The sequence below is a fragment of the Emys orbicularis genome, chromosome 1, assembly GCF_028017835.1.
Source record: "Emys orbicularis isolate rEmyOrb1 chromosome 1, rEmyOrb1.hap1, whole genome shotgun sequence".
NCBI lineage: Eukaryota > Metazoa > Chordata > Testudines > Emydidae > Emys > Emys orbicularis.
In genome coordinates, this window is record NC_088683.1 from 122736405 (window position 1) to 122763399 (window position 26995).

Below are 26995 nucleotides of genomic sequence, written 5' to 3' on the forward strand. Positions count from 1 at the left end.
GGACACCAGGAAAACAGGGAACGTAGGGAGTTAGGCTGGAAGCAACTCAGCCACATGGACAGAGCAATGCACAGGGTTTAGTAAAGTTCCTCTTGTTCAAATTAACCTGTGTTCAGCTTCACTCATGGCTAATGAAACACTTGAGAAACACCTTCTTAAAGGGGACATCGTTTCTTTAGTTGTTTTGCCTTCCTCTTGCTTGTTTCCTGTACTAATAGCAAACTAGTTTCCCCCATTCATGAGCCTGGCAATTAACTCAGTCTCTTCTTTATTGTGAACTGTTTTCTCTTTGATGCTTGTCTCTGAATTTTCTTTCTCTAACCACCATCTCCTGTCCTTCAATGTTGCCTGATCCCCGTCTCTTTAACCTTATTACTCGTATGTTCCGAGGCCCCCATTCCATCAGTCCCTGAGATGTCATTGCTGCCTTGGACTTCCTGCTACCTAGCCTGCACATCCTTCAACTCTGTTATCAACCTAAAATTCTGCTCGCGCACTCTCTCTCTTCTGTACACAATCACTTCATTTCTGTTACTAGTCATCCTAACTAACCCCTAGACCACAACCCAGGTTTTTTCCTCATCTCTTACAACTCTATATAAATAATGAATAATATAATTGATGTATATGCATGAGAGCTTGAAATCATTAATTCACTTCCATCATGTAATCAGTGTGCTCACTTATTAGGGTAGTATGATGTGCCGAATAAGGCACACACATTGTGTAATCATTCTATAATCCCTATTTAATTAATGTCTTATTCCTGCAATTTATTTCACTGACAGAAAGGAAACAATTATACATTAATTCTATGCTAGTTAAATAGCATTTAATAAGTAGTACACAGTATGTTCAGCGATAACATTTCATTGTGAAACTAGTTTTCTAATGATTGAGAATATGGAAGTTTCTTTTTGGAGTTGAAAAGAAATAAGATCTATTGTAAGGGCTTTTTAAAACTAAACCAGGGTTTGTATGACAGTAAAGCACAGAGGGTGCCATCCAAATTTTTACAATTCTGTCTTTTACCAAATTAATGTTATCATAGTATATATGCTATGCCTAATATTTAATGAAGAAAATGACAAATTAGAGCTTATAGAGCTTGATCCTGCTCCCATTGTGACAGTACAAGTTTTCCTTTACCACATATAACATGGACGATCATATAGCGGAGACTAACCAGGTTTGCTCTTTTACTTCACCAGTTTTTAACTCAGTATAAGTTTATAAATTATAGTTGAAGGAAGACCCAGACTCCTTAACTTGGCTTTACAGTTTGTGTCTTCAGAGGTGTTGCTGGTCTGCCTATCTTCTCTCAGTTCTTCAGGAGGTGCCAGGGTGGTCACTTCCCAACTCTACCACCATGATCTTCAGATGCGGCACCTAGTATAGGCCACTTTTACCCCGTCCAAGCCATAGAAAGCCATCTGGATTTTGGGGTTGGGACAAAAATTCATCATAGAGTATAAGGATTAGGGATACACCATGCTGTCAGGTACCGCACAACTGAGCTGACTGCAGAAAAACCTCATCATCTTTACTATATAAACTATGCTAAAAGATGATGAGGTTTTCCTGCAGTCAGCCAGTAAGAAAACTTCAGGGGTTTCCCAAGTAACTGTGCAATAAGGATTATAGGGCTCCTTTTATTTGGTATGGGCCCCTCCTATATTGGAAAGGACATAGTAGTGGACTGTCCCACACTGGACAGCTGTCCATAAAACCCTGCTTGAGGGAGTGGCCACTCTGTGCCCCTAAAAAATGTGAGGCAGTCCACTGCCCTCCCCTGCCCCCGTGCAATGATTAGAACAAAATGCAAAGTGATGGGAAGAGAGGGATTGTGGAAGGGAGCAGAGAGGGAAAACCTGTGTGGAGAGAGTGGAAGGCTATGAGATTCATGAAAGTAATGGTAACCAACCAGATTCCAGTTGAGTTCTGTGCAAATCTTTTTTTATATCCTTAGTGTCTAACAACAGCACTGTATACTAAAGACGTAAGCATAGTTTTACCCTGTTGCAGCTCATATGTCTCATAAGATAATTAGATATCTACCTCAGTACAAGCCATATTTATATATATTTAGACACCATTTTGTACAAGTTACTTGTTTCCTCAAACATCAAGGGAAAGGAGTGTCTTTAAGCAAAATGATGTGAAATGAAACTAAGAAATCATATAAGCAATACTGACTATAATATGTTGGCACTATGATATCAAGGAGCTTTATAGTACTAAGTTATCCAATAAGCTTAGGATGACCAGATGTCCCAATTTTATAGGGACAGTCCTGATTTTTGGGTCTTTTTCTTATATAGGCTCCTATTATCCCCCACCCCCTGTCCCGATTTTTCACATTTGCTGTCTGGTCACCCTAAATAAGCTTAAGGCACAATGAGCTTTTGAAGAAAAAGAAAAGGTACCAGTAATAAATACTTATGAGAGGCAGTTAATATAGTTCAGCTAATTCAATGAGAGATATTTCCATAAATTATAAATGAGATTGTCAATAAACCACCCTTACCCTTATTGAAAGAGTTACTGGATTATGGCTTCCTGTTACATTATATGGATTAAACTGCGTAGTAGAACCTCTCATGAATTCTGGTTTTAGAAGATAGCCACAACAACCGTTGTCCATAAATTTTCCATTTTGCAGCTCCATTTGTAGTCCAGGTGTCTGGAAATTTAAGGCCACTGTAAGAAAAATAATATTTTGAATATTGCAGATGACAATGCTTCAGAAGTAACCTAACACTAGTTGTAGTTTAAACAGCTATTAAAATGAAATAATAATAGACTGTCACATGCAGGATGCCATTGTCTTCACATGTAGGACGCTGCTATCTTTTCAGTTTGGTAGTAGGCACTAAGGCAGTGTTCTGCATTGAAAGGCCTGCGAGCCAGTGGCAGCGCCATGGACCCTAAGTGAGGCTCGCTAAGTTCCCTGTAAGCTGCATGGCCGCATGGCCACGTAGCAGGTTATAAATATCTGTGCAGCAGCTCTAAAGGGCCGCGCGGCAGGGACCTGGAGAGGAGAAAGGTAGGGGGTGGGCGGGAACTGGGGAGGGGAGTATGTTGGGGCTTGCAGGGCTGCTGTGGGCCTCTCCCCTGGCCCCAGAGCTCCCTGCTGCTGGAGGGGAAAGAGGGGCCCCTCCTCCGGAACTCCATGCTGCCTGCCCGCAGGGGAGAGAGAAAGGCCCCTCCCCCAGAGCTAGCCGCTGCCTGCCAGCAGGGGGGAGAGAGGCACCCCTTCCCCGGAGCTAGCTGCTGCCGGCAGGGAGAGGGCTGTGGGGAGTCCTCTGGCCCCAGCCCCGGGACAGCCTGCCTGCACCCCAAACTCCTCATCCCCGGCCCCACCCAAGCCCACACCCCCAGCCAGAGCCCTCACCCCATCCTTGCATCCCAACCCTCTGCCCCAGCCCTGAGCCCCCTCCTGCACCCTGAACCGCTCGTCCCTGGCCCCACCCTGCAGCCCTCACCCCCACACCCCAACCCTCTACCCCAGCCCTGAGCCCCCTCCCACATCCCAAACCCCTCACCCTAGCTCCACTCTAGAGCCCTCACCCCCAGCCAGAGGGGTGAAAAGGAAACAGAGGAACAAATTGACCAACGAACATTTGGACTGCCTTACTCGGATTGCGATGACAGCTTACAAATACTGCATGAACAAAGTCAAGGAGGAACAGGCACACTTTCGCTCATCCAGTTTTTAAAGTAAATTTCACATTATTCTGCTCTTAAAAGTTTACTCGCATAGATGCCTTTTTAATTCCATATCTTTTCCTGGTTATTATTTTATAAAAGGAGTATCATTTTATTGTACAAATAAACTTTGTTTTAGTTACATGAGTGGCTCTGTAACATGACATCATTAAGGAGTAGTAAGCAATGTGTTAATTTAGTAGTTGATGTGGCGCTCACATTGAAGGTTTTTTTGCCAAAGTGGCCCCCCACTTCAAAAATAGTGAAGAACACTGCACTAAGGAATTATCCATGTACCATGAGTGCGAGTGTGTGAGCGTGAAAGCGTTCCCCTCTGTTCTCTGCTATTGCACTGTATTCTGTTCTTTCCATATACATTACAAATGTAACCCTTGGGAAATACTTCAGCTTTTTTTTTTCTAACTTCTGCACTTAGGGTGACCAGACAGCAAGTGTGAAAAATCAGGACAGGGGGTGGGGGGATAATAGGAGCCTATATAAGAAAAAGACCCAAAAATCGGGACTGTCCCTATAAAATCAGAACATCTGGTCCTATCTGCACTGCATCTATAAATGAACCCTGGCTCAGTGAAATTCTGCTGTGGAAGGGGAAGAGGCACGACTGTGAGCCTGCATGTGGCAATTGTAGTGATTTAATAAAAAATGGGTGTCACTTTTCGCAAGATGGCCAGGAAGCCCAAGAAGTTTCAAGTTTAATTAAAAATTTTCATTGCAAATATGTTTATGTATGGTGAGGAATGATTGTGAACACTTTTTAATTGCTATGTGAACAAAATACTTCCTCAGAGCTTAAGATGCTGATTTTTATCAGTTCACACCTGTCAAATTTTCCTTTTCCCAGTAGCTCAGAACATTTTCTGTTTGCTGCAGCTGCAATGTGGAAATAAAACATCGCACTTCTTAGCAAGATATTATAATTCATGAGATAATGCCAACACTTAATGAAATTTTCTCTGTTCCAGCATCTTGGAGTTTCTTGTTCATATTCATCATGGAAAATTCACTAGTCAAACAAGTAAAGAACTAATATGACATGTATTAAACAGCATGATGATAAAAAGGTATTTACTCGATGTCCTGACAGCTATAAAACGAGGCCTTTAAGTACTACAAGTCACTTCTAATAATAATGCAGGTAGAGAGCCTTATTCTGTGTTCCATGAGATACTCCTGAGGACATTCTGCACCAAAAAATTAAAAATTCTGTGCACAAAATTTTGTGAAATTCTGCAAATTTTATTTGTCAATAAATAAATGCAGAGGCTCCAGCATGGCAGTGGGGAGCAGAGGCCACTGGCTGTATGAAGGTGGAAGATCCACCGTGCAGCCCTCCCCCCCCTCCCCCGCCACGACACGGACTCAGTGGTGAGGCTGCACCCGACCCTGACACAGCACAAGGCCTGGGACTGCCCCAGAAACACCCTGGGGCCATGCCCCTCTGTGCCTGGTGCACTGGGTGTGGGGCAGGATCCAAGTGTGGAGGAGCTCAGTGTGGGGGGAGTCAGGTGGGGGTTGAGAGGATTCTGTGTGGGACAATCTGGGTGCAGGCAGCTCAGTGGGGTATCTAGGTGTGGGGGGATCTGGATGCACAGAGGCTCATTGGGTGGGTTCCAGGTGCAGGGGCAATCGGACTCTGCAGGGGCTTCTAGGTGGAGGTTGTTGGGGCTCAGCAGAGGGGTTTGGGTGTGAGGTTCTCAGCAGGGGGGCTCCGGATGCTGGAGGAGTGGGGCTTGGTGGGGTGGGGGTCTGGGTGCAGCTAGTTGGCAGTCTGTGGTGTGGGGATCTGGATGTGGGGACTCAGGGTGGTGCAGGGGATGGGGCATCAGGGTGGGGGTTTGAGTGCAGGGAACTCAGTGGAGGGCTGTCTGGGTGCAGGGGGGCTCCAGGTGCAGGGGGGCTCCAGATGCAGGGGTTGAGGTTCAGTGGGGTGAGGTTTGGGTATGGAGGACTATGGGGGTTCTGGATGTACCCGGGTGAGGCTTGGCAGGGATGTCTGGGTATGGGAGGTCCGGATGCACAGGGGTTGGGTGGATGGGGGAGCAGCTCCCCGTACAGTGACTCTTCCCCCCACAGCTGAGGAGTGATGGGGGAAGGAAGCAGAAGAGGATGCTGAGCTTTCTGCAGTGCGGGAAGTTCTGGGGGTGGGTCTGACACAGCACCAGCCACTCCTTGCAGGGGAAGAGGAAGTCCTATCCTCTCCTGCCTCTAGGCCAGCCAGGACTAGCAGCTGATCTCGGCTCAGGGTAGGAGCCACTGGCTCGGGTGTCCCCAGCCCCGCGGTGATTTACCACTTTGCCAGCTGCTCTGGGTGTCTGAAATGTTGTACCTGTGCTACTAGTGAGTGGGGCATGACTGCTCTTGCAGCTTTTCTTTGCTTCCCTGTCAGAAAGTCATTTTATTGTGGGGAAGCAAAGAAAGCTGCGGGAGACATGAATTTGAATTCCCCCAGGAGTAATGAGAGAATACAATCTACTAAATCAATATGTAGCAAATTTCAAAATTCTTTGTCTCAAGGAGAAAATGCAAGAAGTTTGGATCCTTCTTCCTTACAAAAACTTCTTCACCTTTTAACTGATTCACTTTTGATTTCTGTAGTGATATTTATAAAGCATCCAATTGTTTATGATTCGTACTGCAAGAAACCTGGAGTTCATTTAATCCTTTCATGTCAGATTCAGATTTTAAAAGCAAGATGCCTGTACTAGCAATGAATGCACTGGAACGTTTACTACCAAGGAATTATAAAATAAAGTAGGTCAGCATGTCTTTTGTGATGGTATAGTTTAAAGTTTGCAGCTGTGAATCAAGACAAAAACAAAACAGTGATGGCTTCAAATAGCAGTGAAAATTGCAAATGTTTTTTGTAACTTCCGCATGATGAAATAAACTACATGAATGTACATAATGAAACTGCTGCTAACTTTGCCAAGCTTCATAAACTGCTAAACAGAAAAACCTGATTTAACAAGCATAACAAGCAATGGGGAATATTTGATGGTGTCTTGTATTAGGTAACATACTACTGTAGTACAAACATAGAGCAATACTATTGTGAATTGATACACCAGAACATCAGCACTGTATTTTTACTTAATTTTTTGCCTCAAATTAGAAATGAAAAATGTACTGAGGATAAGATTCTTAATTTAGCCATTAAGGTCAATATGGCTACATTCGTGTAACAGAGATAAGATTTCAGTTGAAGATTTTTGTTTTACTATATACGTATATGCTCAGCTTTTATTTCCTAATCATTCAGTGAAAATATCAGCAACGTGACTGGCAAACTTGGCCTGTCCTGGCATGTCTATTATTCGATTGTGTCTGTCTGTGAACAGTAGCTGAAAAAATTCCCATTCTGACTGACTGGATTAAAGAAAGAATACAAGTTTCTATTGTCATCCCGGGTTCTTAACTTTCTTTTCTAAATGGACCATAACAAGACAGATGCCCCGGCAATACTGAAACTAAACCAACAGTTGTCAAGGGGAGCAAGAACACATGAATTTGATTCCACTCCCTTTCTCTAATCCTCTGTTGAACCAAATTTGTGCAGTCTCCTTTAATCAGTTCTCAAGCACAAAGGTAAACAGACCTGCATGAACTATTGCAGCAACACTGAAGATCTACAGGAAATGGTGCAAAAGATTCTGGGGCACATCTGAGGAGGGCAGGATGTGAAAGGAAGACTGTGGCATCAAAATATGAAAAGGACTGAGGAACCTTGCTTTAAACTAATATTTTCAAGTAGTTACATGTAATTGACCTAAAGATCTGGTTATGGAATAGCAGCAAGGACATGAACAGTACTAAGTCAGGCTTCTCCCCTTGGTACACACTTTAAACATTTGTAGACTATTAGCGTGCTTCCTCTTAAGTCAGTCCCTCCAGCCTCCCAATCATTTTCATTACTCTTTTCTGAACTTTCTTCAGAACATCAACATCTTTGTAGATAAGTACCGAAAAGGCATGAATCTCCCTAAGGCTTGAGAACACAGAGACTTCAAGGTCCACTGAATTTGTTTCATGTGGAGATATACCATGGATATTAAAAAAACTCTGTTGCAGCCGTCAGGCCCTGTAATGGGGTATACAAACCCTACACAAGTGGAGAGGGGGTTAAGCAGCTGCTTTGGACCCAGGCAGCTCCACCTGCAAAGCACGCATGGCTTGGAGGAACAGCTAAAAAGGAAAGCAGCTCAGCTCAGGAAGGCAGCAGACAGTGGAGGTGAACTGACCTGCATTCTGAGCTCCTCAGAAGGAGCTCCAGCTACCTGCAGTATGGCTGTAATAAAGTTGCCAAACTCAAAGGGAAGAGACTTGTGAATCTCAGAAGGTCTGAGACTTTATCTTTGATTCCAGGTATTTAATGCCTTTACTTTACCTGTTGAGAAAGAGGGATCTTTGAGAAAAGGGAGTGATTGGGGGAGGCAGCAGTATAGCATTTTGGTGGTACAGGACAGAGCTGCTTACACTGGGCCCTGGATTGGAACCTGGCAGACAGGGTGAGCCTGGATTCCCCTACCAACACCTACGGGGTACCAAAGGCAGAAGCTGACCCCCAAAACAAAGAGTCTAAGGAAAAGAAGCATCTGAGGACAGAAGGGTTAAGACGCTGAGACCTCAAGCCAGGGGGAAGACCTGGAGCCCCTGCACCTAGCCCAGGGGGCTGCCCCAACTGCTGGACTTTTTATATACCCCAAAAGGGGATGGCATAAAACATGTGACCTGGCCAGAGGACTGAATCACAGAAGGGGCAGACCACCCCAGAGTGGCTGCCAACAGGGAAGTGCCAGGAAAGAATAGAACCTGCCACACCCTGCTCAACCATGGGGTGGGCCACTGTGGTGAGTGGTCCCCTTCACAGGCCCTACGTCAACATCATCCTTGCAGATACCTGCTGGCTCTGGCAAATCCTACCAGATGTAAAATGACCTGAATCCTAACTAGAGTTCAATTAAAAGAAGGCTTTGAATTAAGTCATGTCTGTCAGGATTCCAATGTATTCCAATTGTCTTTTCAGCTAAATCCGTGACTTTGAATAGTTTATCAGGGACCTAGCACACCAAAGGTGGCATAATATATCCATGGATTCCTTCCAGCATGCTGCCCATGATCAGCCAGTTGTCCATCTGTATAGTTATGAGAACTGCCACTAAGCACTTTGTGAATACATGTGGTACCAGCTCCAGCCCAAAGAAAATACAAAGAATTTGTAGCAGTGTTCATATATGACAATATCTGAGATACATCATGTGCTTAAGAAGTATATCCTGTACTACTGGCGTTTGCATGGCTCATAGCCCATTGCTGTAATCTAGAACAGTGGTTTTCAATGTTTTTTTCATTTGCAGAGCCCTAAAAAATTTCGAATGGAGGTGCGGACCCCTTTAGAAATTCAACCTGTGGTCCATGGACCCCTACTGTAGAAGTCTTTGACTGAAAACTGACTGAACAGAATTCAACTATAAATGTTGCACGTGCTCGGCACGGGATTTGACACAGCATGAGAAAGGGCGCTAAACTGTGGGCTTCTATGGTAAGAACAGCACTTCTGGGTTTTGACCTGTAGGTGGGGATATTCACATACTTTTCATTGATCAGAAAAACAGAATACCTTTTCTGGGATCTGAAACTTTCTTTTGAAAAAAAAAATTACCATGTAAAATTTTAGGTCTTAGATGTCAGGGAATTGGGCAGTACCTAGATTAAAAACCCATGTCCTCTTTTGCACGGTCTTGATGAGCTTCTTTGCCAGGAGACATTGAACTTTGTGCAATCTCACTTCCTGATTTTGCTGAGCTTGAAGGTGGAACTTTGAAAGAATTTCTCTATAATGTGCTTTGTAGCCCCGCCAAACTGATTATTTATTTTGGCTGTTTCGAAAGCCTTGGGGATTTTTACTGTTGTGTGGCTTTGAACCTCTGACATATGCTGGAAAGGAACCCAAACATGCTCAGTCTGGGACTATCTCTACATTAGGACATTTTAGGAAAAGATTCCCATTGGTACTACCATGCTACCACCAGAGAGAGTTTGAGTGTAGGAAAGACTCCAGAAGCTTCCAGTGTTTTTACTACTATGTCAATTAAACTTGTTCCTTAGCTCTCCCATTCAGCACCAAAAGCCCCTTGGTATTGGCACCCACACCAAAGCCACAGAGGAGTTTAATTCAGATGGACTCATTATTGACTCAGAGAATGATATCAGCACAGAATCCTTCACATTGGCCACTGAAGTGGATTAGGGAGACTAAAGCTAGTCTTTTCTGAGTCTGCATAGAATCAGAAGACTGAATCTCACGCAGCTCAGAGGATTTCACCTTCAAGTCTTCCTTAAAACAAAGCCTGAAAGCTGGCAGTCCAGGATGTCAAGGACTTTATACACCAAACACTAGCTAGGGGATTGGCCTTCCCCACAAGAGGACAAAGCAGTGAGTTACGGTCTCTGGATCTAGGAAAACAGAGACTGCATTTTAACCTAAGGCTGGGTCCACCATATCACCATCACCAAGCCAAAGTCAGTCCAGCAACTAACTCCATAACTATGAAGAAAGTTCAAAAACTGACTTAAAAACTAAGAAAATTACTCAAAGATGACACCCTTAACTAACACTAAAATTCTAAAAGTAATGATTTACTATGGGATTTTTAGAGAAAAAGTGAGATTTCTGAAAATCAAACTGAGGTCTGGGGTTCCTTGGTTCACAGGCAACTGTGGTTGGAAGGCAATCAGGGGTGCTGTATGTCCCATATATAACTTTGGTCTATGAACATTTGGTGCTGCAAGACACTCATATGGCACACAGTGGGCACTGCTTCTAGAAAGTTCCAGTAGTCTCGCATCACTGGCGTGCATCCTATTGGTGGCAATGAACGGAGGCCACCCTGAAAAAAAATAGCTTAGAATATTATTTTTTTGTGTTGTAATAAATATAAAGAACAAGTAATCCAGCTAAACAAATATTCCCATTGGGATCTTTACATTGGCCTTTTTTTCAAAAACTTTCTGTGATTTTTAGCTGTGCTACATAATGCTGTATTTAACACGGTTGTTTGTTTTGGGCTTTTTTTTTGTATTTGCTATACATAATGGCAAAGGGGGAGATTCCAGCTATAAAAATGAGTTTGGTGACCTCCAATGGAAGTAGAGCACCTAACTGTATTTTGAACCTTTAAAATCCCTCCCAAATGTTTTAAATTGTATGCGAGCCCCAAGAATACTATATGTGAATGAGCTGAAGGCTGGTGGTTACATCTCCAACAATTACTTCAGTCAGTTAGGTAAGACTTAGTCAGTCCAGGGTCAAGTAGCATCTATTTAATATTTTATTTTGAATATATCCAACTAAAAATGAAAAGATAAGATTAACATTATCCTAACTGTGGGCCAAATGCAAAACTGATGGAGATCAGTGTAGCTGGATTAAAGTCAATGGAGCTATGTTGATTTACCATCAGCCTAAGATCTGATACATTTCCAGTGTTCAACAAAGAACAAGATAGTCAGCTAGGAATCCCATCTGGTTCTGCAGTTTGGAAGTGGCACACAATATAGGCTATTAGGACACTTATAAAAATTACCCAGGCCTATAAGTGTTATATAGTCTTCTAGAAACAGATAATATAGTGTTACCATATCTAATTAATTTTGCAAGTAAAGAATGGATTTTGTGAATAAAAGAAACTATGATGAAGAAATATATTAATTTATAACTGATTAAAGGCATCACTTTTGGAACCAACAAGGAAATCAAGCATTCAAGCAATATCTTGAGTCTCCTAGATCTTATTATGAATGGATACATTTCTTAGTTTGTTGGTTTATTATAAGCATATGAAAATATGTTTAAACAAAGCTTACTGAAGCTGCAATGATCATGGTGCACTGCGGTACAGTTCTGTTCCCAAAAGACTGCCATCTGGAAGAATTGCTCCCAGATGTTAAGGCATATAAAATGGGTACGGTTGGACCTAAGAGATGTCAGAACAAGTTCATGGGCAGCAAAGAACATTGTTTTTTATTAAAAGTTTTTAGTGGATAGTATGTAAGTATACAATTATGTGTCAGGAATCAGATGGCTCCAGGCATTGTCACCTGGCAACCTGAGTAGCTGGGGTGGGCCGGGAAACGCTCACTAAGTGACCGTGCTCCCTGATTGGACAGGAAAGCCTGTTGATCATCATTTAGCCTTGTAGTAGCCATAGCAGCACAGCAGCCACTCAATGCATTCTGTGCTGGCAGCTGTAACAGACATGCTTCATGTACCAATCCTTGCTCTAATTTGCACTTGTTCCCACTCCAATCCTAGTTTCTACCTCCCTCCGGACACCCCACTCCTGACTCCTGGCTCTGATCTCTGGCTTGTCTCCTGACCACAATTCACATTCTGTCCTGATTCCTGGCTCTGACCATCGACTTGTCTTCTAACCATGATGCCAGTTCCGCCGTCTGGCTCCACTACAACCACTAGGCTGCAGCGCCTATGCCCTGGAATGTTACATTATTCAATCAATCAAAAGAAGAAGGGAGGTGACTCTCCCCTAAAAAAAGGAACAAATTGAAGGTAGGAAAGGAGGAGAAGAGAAGAAAGAAACAAAGAAGTGGAGAGATCATCTACAAGGTGTTGGAGAACAAAAAACATTTGAAGTGGTACAATGATTGAGAGTTTTACAGTGTATAACAATGGAGCATTGATTATACATCTCAAGAAAAACAAATATGCGTCTGATCTAGGGCTGTCAAGCGATTAAAAAAATAATTGTGATTAATCGTGTGATTAATCGCACTGTTAATAATAGAATACCATTTATTTAAATATTTTTGGATGTTTCTACATTTTCAAATATGTTGATTTCAATTACAACACAGCATACAAACTGTATAGTGCTCACTTTATATTTATTTTTGATTACAAGTATTTACACTGTAAAAAAACAAAAGAAATAGTGACAGGTTTCAGAGTAGCAGCCGTTAGTCTGTGTCCGCAAAAAGAATAGGAGTACTTGTGGCACCTTAGAGACTAACAAATTTATTTGAGCATAAGCTTTCGTGGGCTACAGCCCACTTCTTCGGATGCATAGAATGGAACATATATTGAGGAGATATATATACACACAGGCTAGGTCTACACTACCCGCCTGAAACGGCGGGTAAAAATCGATCTCTCGGGGATCGAATTATCGTGTCTCATCGGGACGCGACAATTGATCCCCGAATCGACGCTCTTACTCCACCAGCGGAGGTGGGAGTAAGCGCCGTCGACGGGGAGCCGCGGAGGTCGATTTTGCCGCTGTCCTCACAGCGGGGTTAGTCGGCTCCGATACGTCGAATTCAGCTACGCTATTCGCGTAGCTGAATTTGCGTATCTTAAATCGACACCCCCCCCCGTAGTGAAGACCTGCCCTCACATACAGAGAGCATGAAAAGGTGGGAGTTGTCTTACCAACTCTGAGAGGCCAATTAAGTAAGAGAAAAAACTTTTGAAGTGATAATCAAGATAGCCCAGTACAGACAGTTTGATAAGAAGTGTGAGAATACTTACATGGGGAGATAGATTCAATGTTTGTAATGGCTCAGCCATTCCCAGTCTCTATTCAAGCCTAAGTTGATTGTATCTAGTTTGCATATCAATTCAAGTTCAGCAGTTTCTCATTGGAGTCTGTTTTTGAAGCTTTTCTGTTGCAAAATTGCCATCCTCATGTCTGTTACTGAGTGACCATACAGGTTAAAGTGTTCTCCTACTGGTTTTTGAATGTTATGATTCCTGATGTCAGATTTGTGTCCATTTATTCTTTTGCGTAGAGACTGTCCAGTTTGGCCAATGTACATGGCAGCGGGGCATTGCTGGCACATGATGGCATATATCACATTGGTAGATGTGCAGGTGAACGAATCCCTGATGGCATGGCTGATGTGATTAGGTCCTATGATGATGTCACTTGAATAGAAATGTGGACAGAGTTGGCATCAGGCTTTGTTGCAAGGATAGGTTCCTGGGTCAGTGTTTTTGTTCAGTGGTGTGTGGTTGCTGGTGAGTATTTGCTTCAGGTTGGGGGGTTGTCTGTAAGCGAGGACAAGCGAGAGACTCTCACAGATCTTGGGAGACAGACCTGTCCTCACTTACAGACAACCCCCCAACCTGAAGCAAATACTCACCAGCAATAACAATCCAAAGCAGTGCGGACCGATGCATGTTCATTTTCATTATCTGAGTCAGACGCCACTAGCAGAAGGTTGATTTTCTTTTTTGGTGGTTTGGGTTCTGTAGTTTCTGCATTTGAGTGTTGCTCTTTTAAGATTTCTGAAAGCATGCTCTACACCTCATCCCTCTCAGATTTTGGAAGGCACTTCAGATTCTTAAACCTTGGGTTGAGTGCTGTAGCTATCTTTAGAAATCTCACATTGGTACCTTCTTTGCGTTTTGTCAAATCTGCAGTGAAAGTGTTCTTAAAATGAACGATATGTCCTGGGTCATCATCTGAGACTGCTATAACATGAAATATATGGCAGAATGTGGGTAAAACAGACCAGGGGGCATACAATTCTCCTCCAAGGAATTCAGTCACAAATTTAATTAATGCATTTCTTTTAATGAGCATCATCAGCATGGCAGCATGTCCTCTGGAATGGTGGCCAAAGCATGAAGGGGCATATGAATGGTTAGCATATCTGGCATGTAAATATCTTGAGACATCTGCTACAACAGTGCCATGAGAACACCTGTTCTCACTTTCAGGTGACATTGTAAACAAGAAGCAGGCAGCATTATCTCCTGCAAATGTAAACAAACTTGTTTGTCTTAGCGATTGGCTGAACAAGAAGTAGGACTGAGTGGACTTGTAGGCTCTGAAGTTTTACATTGTTTTGTTTTTGAGAGCAGTTATGTAATTAAAAAAATCTACATTTGTAAGTTGCACCTTCACGACAAAGAGATTACACTACAATACTTGTATGAGGTGAATTGAAAAAAACTATTTCTTTTGTTTATCATTGTTACAGTGCAAATATTTGTAATCAAAAATAATATACACTTTGATTTCAATTACAACACAGAATACAATATATATGAAAATGTAGAAAAACATCCAAAATATTTAATAAATTTCAATTGGTATTCTGTTGTTTAACAGTACAATTAAAACTGTGATTAATCACAATTAATTTTTTTAATCGCGATTAATTTTTCTGAGTTAATCGCATGCGTTAACTGCAATTAATCGACAGCCCTAGTCTGATCCTCAGTGATCCCTTTACCCTATCAGAGTGGTATAGGTATAATGGGAGTCTCAGTGTAAATGGGTATCACATCCAATGTTTTCAAAATGTTGACACGTTATTTCTTTTGTATGCCACCCTTTCCAAGACTGCCAAATCACAGTTCATATGACCAGTCCTCTACATAGAAAGATATTGAAGTTTTCCATATCTGCAGCCATAGTTTCTTAGGGCTGGTCTACACTGGGGGGGGTGGAGGGGGAATCGATCTAAGATACGCAACTTCAGCTACGTGAATAGCGTAGCTGAAGTCGATGTATCTTAGATCAATTTACCTCTGGTCCTCACGGCGCAGGATCGACGGCCGCGGCTCCCTCGTCGACTCTGCTACCGCCTCTCACTCTGGTGGAGTTCCGGAGTCGACAGGGAGCACGTTCGGGGATCGATTTATCACGTCTAGCCGAGATGCGATAAATCGATCCCCGATAGATCGATCGCTACCCGCCGATCTGGCGGGTAGTGAAGACGTACCCTTAGTCACTAGGGAGACACACAGAAGCCAGTACTCTTGTTAATCACAAAGATCCAGAGACCTTGGAATTGTCTCCCATATAAATAGCTGTGGCATGCTTGGGACCATCTATTGGAGGATGTGAGAAATACAATTTATTCACCATATATGATGTAACAGCATAGCTTCCAGAGCCTTATAGTACCAACAGACATCACTGTCCTTTATCCCAGCTTATATATCCTTGTAGGAGACCAATGGGACTTAATTATATATCAATAGTAACCATTCTAAAAGGGCTGCATACACATATAAGAAGACTTGGTCCCTGCTCCAGAGTGCATGTACAAGTGAGTATGGAAAAGGATAGGTGGGGATGAGGAGGTAGGCAGGTAATATGACAATGTGATTATATAGACAAGCTAAGTGCAAACTTGATATTTCCAAATAACTTTAAAAATGGAAGGTTTGATGGTGGGTTGGGATGTGGGAGTTGCTACTGATCTATCCACTATTGTTAATTGACTGATTTCTTGTAGGCATCACAGCAGTTGTGGGTTCTGAAGAGGGATATGAAGGAGAAAAGCCTTATAGACTAGTTTAGAGTGAGTGAGACATGGAAGGGAGATATGGAAGAAAGCACCAAGATGAAGACACTAGTGAGAGACGTGGACAAAGAGTCAGATGAGATTACCATCATAGTCAGATAGGGGAAAGAGATAAGAGAAAAGCAATGAAGAAGATAGGCACAAAATTGTGACAGCCTTGAAAGTGAGGTCAAGAAATGTGAACTTGTTGCAATGGAAAACAAGGAACCAGTAGCGGGATTCAAGTGGGGATGACAAGTATAGAGTGCTGGTCAAGGACAATTAACATGCTCACTGAATAGTAGAAAGACATGAACCAGTCATTTAAGTAATCCAATGAGGGTAGGATAATGAATGACTTTAAAAACATAAAGTGGCACATGGTATACTGAGCTGGCAGGCAGGTGCACTTGACTGATGACAAGAAAAGACTTTATAGACTTCAAATTTGAGTAAACTGTTCAAATTAGATTAGATAGGGATGGAGCATGGAGACAGATTGTAATTAGCTGTGAATAGAAAAATCCTCTTCCACTTTTGGGAGTAACATTTTAACACAGAAGGTTTCCTAGACTGCAGCAAGATTGTGTCATCATCATCATCCACACAAATCCCAAAGGGATGTAGGCTCCTTGCAGATTGAGCACCACCTGGATCGATCTCTAACTAGGTCATTAAAATGGGCTGGCTGTTTAATCTGTCCATTGTTGGCAATCGTATCACGCCACAGAAACTTTTCTAAACCACATGATTGCTGACTGTGCAGTAGCATTCCTTGGTAAATATGTTTCATAATTTGTTGGTCTTCTATCCTAATAATATCTATATACCAAGAAAGATGCCAGAACTGAACCAGTGCTGATTGGTGGGTTCAGCTCTGAATAGCCTCATTGCTGATCTTGCCCTGCCACTTAATATGGAGCTGCAGAAAAGACAACATGAATCAAAAATGTCAATCCACCACTCTTTGGCCTTCCTCAGCACCCAAGTTTGACTGCTGTACAATAACTGTATAACCATTAAGAGCAAGATTCGTTGCAAGTACTTGATCCAGAAGTAATTAATGTCCCATTACATGAAAGTGACTCTGGTTCGGAATTCAGGATGAGACCTTCCTGTGTCAGTAGTGATATTGATAGATAACATAGGGGCTCTCTTGAGAGATCTAAAAGATTTGTGTACCAATGTTGCTTAGCCCAAGCTGGAGCTCCCAAAATGATCCAGACCTGACCCTGTGTTCACTTTCTGAAAATCTAAAGGAGCAACAGAAGCTATAGAAAAGCATGTATTTTAGCAGATTTCCTGTCCATCCTGAATCAAAAAGGAGGACATTTTGCATTGTTGCTTATGCAAAAGGTGGTCCAATACAGATTGCTTCAAAGACCATCACTCATACTGTTCTTCTGTTCTATGAATTAACTTGAGAGACGAGATGGGACCAGTACAGCTACAACTACAGTGAACTAACTTGTCAGTCAATAAATTTTCTTTGCCAGCTAGTTGAAGGGGAATATGGTGCATCTGATAAGCCAAACAGCAGGCCCAAAGGACTCTGTGATTTCCTAATAGTTTCTTGGAGCAAGCACCTCCCTGCTAAGGTAAAACATTGTTGCTTTGTCCATTAGCACTTACACTATATGATCCTTAAGTATAGGCAAAAAATATTTCACAGTCCATCTGATGACCTGTAGCTCTAGAACAGTGATCCCCAATGTGGTGCCTGCGGGCGCCATGGCGCCTGCCAGGGCATCTATGTGCGCCCGCGTACTGGCTGGCGGACGAGCATCCGCTGAAATGCCACCGAGAAGCAGCAACATCAATAGGCATCGCCACCAAAATGCCGCTGACAAACAGCGTCATCCAGAGGCGGCCTCTGGCTGACGCTGCTTGTCGGTGGCATTTCAGCGGCAACGCCTATTGACGTTGCCGCTTCTTGGTGGCATTTCGGCGGATGCTTGTCCGCTGGCCACGGTCCTCGGTGGCTCATCATCTGGCGCCTGCCAGACGAAAAAGGTTGGGGATCACTGCACTTGAATGTGTATGGCGTTTTACTTCCCATAGTTACAATTACCCCAAACAATCTGTTCTTAGAAAAAGGGCCCTTCATCCAAGATCAGCGGTATCTATGATGACTACTGTTGAAGAGTGGAGGAGATATCATTCAGTACACGGTCTAGTAATTTCAGTAAGTTGAAATTGGAGGACTTTGGGGGGGAAAATATTTTGGCAAAGAAAAGCCAATGTTTGGATTATAAAGTTATTGCTTCTTTGGAAAACAACAAGAGTGTGAAGGAGAATTATTTTTAATGGCTACTCAGTTCTTAACAGATGTCATAAAATATGTCTCATAATGATGTGAAACATTTAAACTGTTTTTTAAAGTGTGGAAGACATAAAGAGAGCTGTTTGCTATAGTCAACATGGCTCTTGTATATTATTTGCAATCTTTTCAAATAGTGTTATTAGGTCAATATTGAGTACTGAGCTGTGTAAAGATTTTAAATTTTTGTTATTGATATAAGGGTTTTCTGTGAAACCACTGTACTGATCTTTAGTTTAATATATGATTGAATTTAAGGAAAGTGACAAAGGGAACTACTGTTTATGTGCTTTGGTATTTTTGAAAGTGATTTCTTCATTAGAAGGAGAGAATGTGCAAAATATAACAAAGATAAGAATAAATTAAAATAAAGATATAGGTAATTGGAGCTACTATTATAAGACCTCATTCTTCATATCTTTTGTGTACTCAAAACTTGAACTTGAAATCAATAGGAGACTGAGATTGAAAGCAGCATCAAGTTTATAGTGATCTCTCTTATTCTCAGTTACTCTTATAGGTTTGCGGTAATATTTTCAAAAGCACCTAAGTGACTTAACTCCTATTTTCAAAAATGACTTAGGTGCTTTTTGAAATGTTTACATCTCATCTTATTAAACGTCATGCTAATTGATAATATATAGAAGTTTGCCTGGTCCAGAGAACCAGTAGACCACACTTTACATGAGGAGTAGAAACTTCCAGATATGAAATTATTTTTAAACCATCTAAAAACATCTGAAACTGCAAATTAGGACAAACCACTTCAAGATGACTGAATATTTTGGTACATAGATATTTTGTGTACCAAGGAGTGTGCATTCACTTAACAGAAACAGCCTTCAAAGGCTTAAGAGGATTCATATCAGTAGTAAATAAATGTTATCCAAAATAAAATATGATAGTAATCTTTCTCCCTTGCACCATAAGGACAAGTAAAATAGTATAATAATACTCTTTACACTTACATAACACTGTACAAATATTAACTAACCTTCACAACAGAACTCTCAGCCTAGGCCAATAGGGGCTATGGTGGTTTTACACTACATTAGCAAGCCACCTGATCCTGGGTTGCTCTAGGGGCTGCAGAGTCTCTTAGCTAGGTACCTAGGCTATCTAAATTGTGTTAAGTTATGGCAGCCTCCCCAGGCTATCCTATGGGCCATGGTTGGCCCAAGGAATGCTGTTGCTCCATCCCTGACATGCCCCTCCTTTCGCCATTCCCACCCCCCACCAGCATAGCCCCTACGCCAGGGCTTGCAGGGGGATCCTCAGAAGGCAAGCTTATAGCTGTCTTCCGCCATGCCTGCACTGGAGGTTTTGATGACCATGTAAGGGTCCCCTTTACATTGCTCCTGTCCTTATACCAGATGTAAGCAGGCCAGGGCATGGGTGAAGATCTCACCCAAAGTTTATAAATGATAACTTAAGTGATTACCATCAGAAGGGGGCATCTGTTACGATATATTGTGATTCATTTCCTTGTAACTCCTGGTTGGCTTGATTAATGAGTACATAGCTTGATGAAGCTTGATATGCAATCAATCCATTCCTATTTGTTCTAACTTGTCTTCTTGCTGCATGCAAAGACTATTGCCATATTGTATTATTCATCTTTGGACCTCAATTTCACTAGAGAGTAGAGTAAACTCTACTCTATCACTATTTATCTCTGGTGTCTGTACTCATCACTGAAGCATTTCAAAACAAAGGACCTCATCCTGCCAATATTTAGCTTATGAGAAGTCCTTAATTTGGGCCAGGGATTGCCACGGCTGAGCCCCAGTATCTCTAGCCTAGTTCATAGCCCCGGCATCTGTAGGCTTGAGTCCTGCCACCTAATTGCTTGAGCCCCGACACCTCTTTCATTACAAATTAAGCACTGCTTATGAGTAACTTTTACAGACACGAGTTGTCCTACTGAAGTTAATGGGACTACTCTCATGAGAAGTTACTCACATACAAAAGTGTTTGTAGGATCTGGGTCAAAGTGTAGGAACAGTCAGTGTCTGAAGAAGCGTTTGGACCAATTAAATTTTATAGCTATAAAGACATTTTTATCAGAAAAATTAAAGAACTCGGTCATTTTACTTTTTCTAATTACTGTCATTTTTTCCTAAGTACAAGTGTAAGTAACTCTACTGCAAAAACATTTAATTAGTATAAATCATTTATGGTCCATTACCCAATTAGATTTGAAAACTGGTTTCCATGAGGATCCTTTTTCTATGGAGAAGAGTATTTCATGAGAAGAATAAACAAGCATTTCTGATAAACTATTAAAACTAAAATCTAAGTTGCTGTTTCAGTTAATTAAGGGAACATGTCAATTTGAAAATTACACTTCTGTCCAAAATTAGTTTACCTGCTATTGTTTCTTGTAACACCTAATTTTATTGTACCTGAAAGGCTGGAGAAAAAATGTTTCTCATTTTTTCAATTACTTTGTGTTTTTGACAGCATGTTGTCTATAGTCAGTTTCATTATGCCCCTCTTCCTTGTGAGAGTATCTAACACAGCAATTAGGAAAATGAGATGATAATCCACAAAAATTAGCAGGGTGATTCAGGGCCAGCAGTAGCCACTGACACTGTTATCACTATCTTGCTTTTTTTTTTTTAATTTGACTAGACTTCAAGTTCACAGTGTCTTTTGAATTGCCTGCGGACACAGATTTAGTGAATTTAGTAAGGAACAATGATTTTGATGATGATCATAAAAAAAAATCCTTGATGAAATGAAGATTCTGTTAACGTGGCTTCTTGGCTAAAATCCATCATAGATTAAATTGGTAAATATTCTAGCAGAAGATAATGTGTTTCATGGTAATCAGGCTGCTTTGTGCTGAGCAGTCATAAACCTAGCAGATCTGGGCACTTATGATTTTCCTTTGTAAGAATCTACACAACAATCTCCAGATTGTGGACAGCCCGGGGTGAGGGATGACAAGATCCAAGGCAGTAGAGAACCAAGCTCACAGTTCTTACTGTGTTCCATATTTTGTTAAAATTGTACATGCAATTCTAATTTTCAGCATATTTTTTCCAAATGTATATGATTGTTAGTACTGCAATCTAGTGGTTTATTGACAGCATAGTGTTACCTTCCACATAAAGTGGACAGAACACTCTGTAGTATTTAATAACATAGAATGTATGTATCAACTTTGCAAGATCCAGTCTTTACTCGCTATAATTTTTTGGATAATTATAATAATTTTGCTCTGTAACCTATATTCAAGTGTGGCACTACCGCTCCACAGATTAACAGCAGTGCTTGAAAGCTGGCCTTGCCCTAGAAACCCTGATTGGCTGGGGATGGGCAGGTAAGAGAAGCTGGCCTCTCCCTCCCCACATCACCCACCCAGAAAGCTCTCAGGAAATCCTGCTTCTGCTGCTGACTCTCCTCTGGGGCAGGGAGTTGCCTTTCTATGGTTCAAGAACCCAGACAAGCTGCAGGAAAAGGCATGTGCTGCCACAGCAAACATGAACTGGCCTGAGCTCAGGGCTGGTGACTAGGCCCAGTGAGCAGCCTGTGTGTGTGTCCTATGAGTCTGCACCAAATGCAAGAATAAGCCACTGCCCAAAGGGGAAGAGGTGCCTTAATCTGAGAATAAGGATCCAGTGCTGGGGGGCAGCCAGGATTGTATTTAGCTGGAATTAGGCATTTTGGTTTTATGTCACACTCCCATTGACTGCACTTTTCAATGACACTGGTGTTCTGTACATGCTAATAAATGTACAAGGAGTGTATTTGGAGTGATTCCTGGGTGAATTCCTGCCTCACCAAAAGTTCTAAAAATGTGAAAAAAACTAACAAAGAAGGGAGCTGCCACCAAACCAGGATGAAGTATTTTTAATGTAGATATGTTTGTCCCACATCACCAGCATGGGTTAGAGTTCAGTCATCTCCAAGATTTCTAGATCTGGATCACTCAATAAAATTTACTCGGGGGGGGACGGACCCTATCAGTGAGCTCACTGCAACACCACATGTCTGGACTAAGGAGAAGCAAATTTTTTTTTCTCGCTACTTCCAATCCCATCCAGGGTCTTTTCTAGCCATTAATGCATTTGAGGCAGTTCAATAACACAATCAGAGACCTACCTCTAAAAATACTGAAACAGGGCACTTTTTAAGTTTCACTAGCAACAATTACAACAGCTATTAAAATGCTGCAATCTAAATCTGATTCATGTGAATCAAAGTTGGATTCAGTTTCCTCAAAGATGTCAGATTGGGAACAAAGCATCTCCAGTGTTGGGGGGAAAGGGTGAAAGAACTTTGAAGAAAGAATTCACTTGGCACTTGTGCCTTATTAGAATATTAAATCTCCAGCATGGGGTTTAATAAAAGATAACATTTTTCCATGCTGGCTAATTGAGTTTATAGAAAACTGTATTAAAATCTATGAATATAAGAAAATTAAGTATCCAAAATCTTTGTAATGGGAGAAATTATCTGTTTCCTGTTTATAAATTTCCCTTACCTAATTTGACTTTTCATTGTTTAGTCTAAAAATATTGTGTATATCATTCTAATTTCTCCCAATTAAATCACTGTCTGCTTTATCTATCTCAGCAAACACAAACAGTTAAGCTGACTCTGTTATCACCATTCAACCAGTTTCATATTATGAGTACAGTTGGAGAAAGGAGTGTAATATAGAATTTTCAAATAAAATATCACTAGTTAAAATTGTAGAAGAAAATTATGGGAACTATGTTCTGAATTTCTGTCACTAGGCTTTCTAGTTTCTGTGTTGTTTTGGGCTAAATTGAAGTTTATAAAATAATAACAATACTCTATTTATTTATTTATTAATTTACTACAATGACACTAATGTCTTATTAACACATTTAGACCAAAAAGAAGCTCATCTACCTAAAGAAAATAAGATATGTTCTGATGAGGATATTTTAGATAAATCTTTATTACTAGACCATAAATAACTGAAATATTTGATTGTAAACTGATTTCTTGTGTATCTATTATGCCAAAATGCAAATCAGAGTAGCTTTATGAATTGTTAAGGTTTGGGTTTTTTTCTTTTCTTTTTTGCATTTAACTTGTTTTACTGGATTTCTGGACATGTTTGTTTTTTAAACTTTTTGTTACTATGGACAGCTCAGAACACTTACCTGTTTTCCTTTAGTATCGTTACAACTATAATTTAACTTACAGACTGAATAAAAACTTCACATAGTTTTAAAAAATTCCTGAGTATGACATCATTTGCTATTGGGAAGATCTGTCAGATTAAGACTCCTAAGCTTTTTTAGCTCAAACAGGAAAATATCATTTTATGGACTTTTGAATTTTTGGTGTGACAAATTAACTAGTACATTGCATTCATACAATCCTATGTTTTTTAAATAGTTTCATACATTTCTCTTGTCTGGTGTACTATTTATTAGTTTAATAACTTCTGATTGGATCCCCCTTTGTTCTATGGATTCCTTTCATTTTAATGTGGAGGGGAAAGGAAGGATCCTGGCAGCAGTGGCTGGCAGGAGAAGGAAGTCCTATCAGCACAGCTCCACCAGATTCTGACAGGGAGAGAAACAGAGATCCTGGAAGTAATGCAAAGATACAGGTTCTTCAAATTCCTTGCCCACTCCACAAGGATGGAATTGGAGGGGCTGGGGGCGGGGGGGGGGGGGACTTTGATCTCCTACCATGATGAATCAGAGGGAACTAATGGGAACTTCACAGAATTTTCCTTTCCAATGACCCAATTGAACAAGTTTATGAAGTATCTAATTTTACCCCAGGTAAAAATCTGGAGACAATATTCCCAGATTATTACAAGTAGCAAATGAAGAATTTCTCTTTACTTTGGTAATTCCAAGTGTATGTGGTCAAAACAAGCCCTCTTTTGGAGATACACATATATGCGTATATGATAGTGTACTTAAAGATATATTTGTTGTGACAGAGTGGAATTTCTACATAAAATAAGCAAAAAGACTGAATACAGACCATCGTTCACTTAATTTACAAACAAAAACAGATACATGGGATGGGTCTGATGGTAAATGTAGCCCTAATTGCAAAATATGGTAATATTCTTCTCTGGAGTGATTTAACTGCATAACTACTCTTTAGTGTTTACAATTTTGTATATATTTAGATTATAAGATTTTTGTGGCAAGAACCATCTGTTTGTTCTGTATTTGTATAGAGACAATTACAATGGGGTCTTGGTCCATGACTGGGGTTCTAGGTGCTACCGCAGTAAAAATAGTAATAATAAGAAGACTAATACACTGTACTATTAGATACTATGATCATGCCCCACAATACACATTGAATAGTATGGAGAGCACTGAAGAAACTCACTGGCAGTGTGGCAGCCTAGAATTCATCCTTCCTCGTGGGTGAAATGGGGAGAAAGTAAAGCACCTCCCATCACTGAAAACAAAAGCTAGAAAATGGGGGATGAAAAAGGAAGATAGAAAAGGAAAATTACCTCCCACAGGAACAAGTAGCAGGGGAATAGATGCAAGACCTCACCCTCCCACTCCCCAGAAGGTAGGAAAAGGTTGGAAATAGAGGAACTTACCGCATTATCAGCCACCATAAAGGAGGCAAAAAGAATGGGTGGAAAGAGCTTGTTCCAAACAATAGCAGGAAGAATGGAAACAGCAACGAACACTGCATTATAATGTCAGGTCCTTACATCATTGTATTTCTGTGCAAAGTCGTTTGATGATGAAGTGGCATTTTGGCTCTTAAAGATTGAGGACAGCTGGAGAACGTACTTCATACTGTGGAACTAACTGGTTTTTTAGATTGCTCCATTTTAACTGTGGGAGAGTTTCATTCTTAGGTTACATTACTAAGACGATCAAAGTCTCTGTTTCAATCGCAAGTTCTTTGATCATTTTAGATTTCAGCACTTTATAATAAATGTACACATAGCCCATAAAGAGTACTTCTTCATGTTAGGGGATTCGGTCACAGACCAGCTATGCTAGAATTGCTAAGGGTCATTTCAGTCTTGTTAGCCAAAACAAAACTGTTCAAAATAAATTTCATAACACAAATTGTGGTGCTCTCAGGGCAGCATATAGATCTAGATCAGTGCTCCTAAGTATATCAATAAACATATTTTTGGTTCTTCTAAACTAAAATTCTGCACCTGGTATGCCATGCTGTCATTATACAAATAATGGTAAATTTTGGTCATTCTTTTAGCTTGTTATTGTATATTTTATATTGATATCTGTTTATTTAAATAACTGCACTGAGTTTTCTTCCAGTGCATAAACATTTGCATTCCATTTTATTTAATAAATAAAAAAGAAGAAGATATGGATGCGCAAAAATAGTTCTTTCCACAACTACACTAATTGTATAGAGGAAGCATACTAATTTTAGCTGACAACAAAAAGTTGCTGTAGGTGCTTATCCTCTTTATAAAAGTCTACCTTCACAAAGCACATTTTGATCTTTTAAGGTATGTATTTTTAATAAATGCTCCATTCTATGGTTAATGTTTTTTTATGGAATGGGCACAAGCACCAGTAAAACTAAGAAAATATCACTTGAGGCAGGTAAAGGAAAATACTTTCTGTTAACTGCTGATTTTTTAAGTTATTCATTGTGATAAATCATCACTCTCAGGTCCATTGCTCTGACCATGGCCAAGGGCCTGGTCCAATGCCCACTGAAATCAATATCTACAACTTGTTTTCTGGGCAGAAAGCTCTTGCTTCAAATAGTAAAATATTGCTCCAATAAATGGGTAGCGGGCTAAGGTGGACTTTTTCTCTAGGTTTATCCTCTGTGACACAGAGGCCCATTTGTGGTTCACTACTCTGCGTCAGCAGCTCTTGTCAGGCGTGAGATAGATACTCACTAAAACTAACGTACTGTTGTCATAATCTGTATCTAAAATGTGCCATGTAAGATATCACTGGAAAACTAATAACTCAATAATCATTAACATTCTTGAATGATGTATGGACCAGATGTGTACAAAAAGTTATAAATAGGTGCTAGAATTATGTTTTTAAACTGTTTGACAACCAATGCATAAGCCCAGTCTTCCCAAGAAAAAGAAATATGTATTTGTTTGTCTGCCCACCCTGGTTGTCAAGCAGAGACAATGCTTACCTTACCTATAAGGTAAACAAAGCTATCAAGCTGGGGGAGAAGACGGCATGGCATCTACACCCCAGCAGGAAACAGAAACTTTACCTGGGCTATAAAGTAATTGACTCAACTGATGATATACACAGTATTACTGTATTATAAAAGTGTATCCAGTAAGGTCTTTTCTGAAAGCCAATGACACACTGGTGATTAATATAATTGTGAAATGTATGTATTAACAGTATATGAGGAAATATGGATACTTAATGCTATTGTACTTTAAAGTGTGTGATCAAACACAGAGCAAAACAGGGTCCTCTCCAGACAGGTGGGAAGACAGCTATCTACCTGTCTCCAATGAAATTAAGCAAGGTGTGACCAAAACCAATGGAAAGTTCATTTAATACAAATGAGTAGGGGGTTGGGAAGTCCACAGGAAGGGAAGAACAGCATGAGGTCATCATGTGTCTGGGGACAAAACAGTAAATCTGGGAAGATATAATGAGAGAGGAGAAGTCATATTTGCAA

The 26995-nt window shown here is 40.8% G+C and overlaps 1 protein-coding gene across 1 annotated transcript in view; it reads right to left on the reverse strand.

Annotated features, from left to right (window-relative positions):
• The window catches only part of PLCZ1 (phospholipase C zeta 1), a gene marked incomplete at its 5' end in the record, with an annotated part of 126223 nt that overhangs the window by 13786 nt on the left and 85442 nt on the right, over positions 1–26995 (reverse strand). Inside the window, one exon of the mRNA XM_065423279.1 lies at positions 2528–2700. Within this exon, the coding sequence (XP_065279351.1) occupies positions 2528–2700 (173 nt within the window). The remainder of the gene's footprint in view (positions 1–2527; positions 2701–26995) is intronic.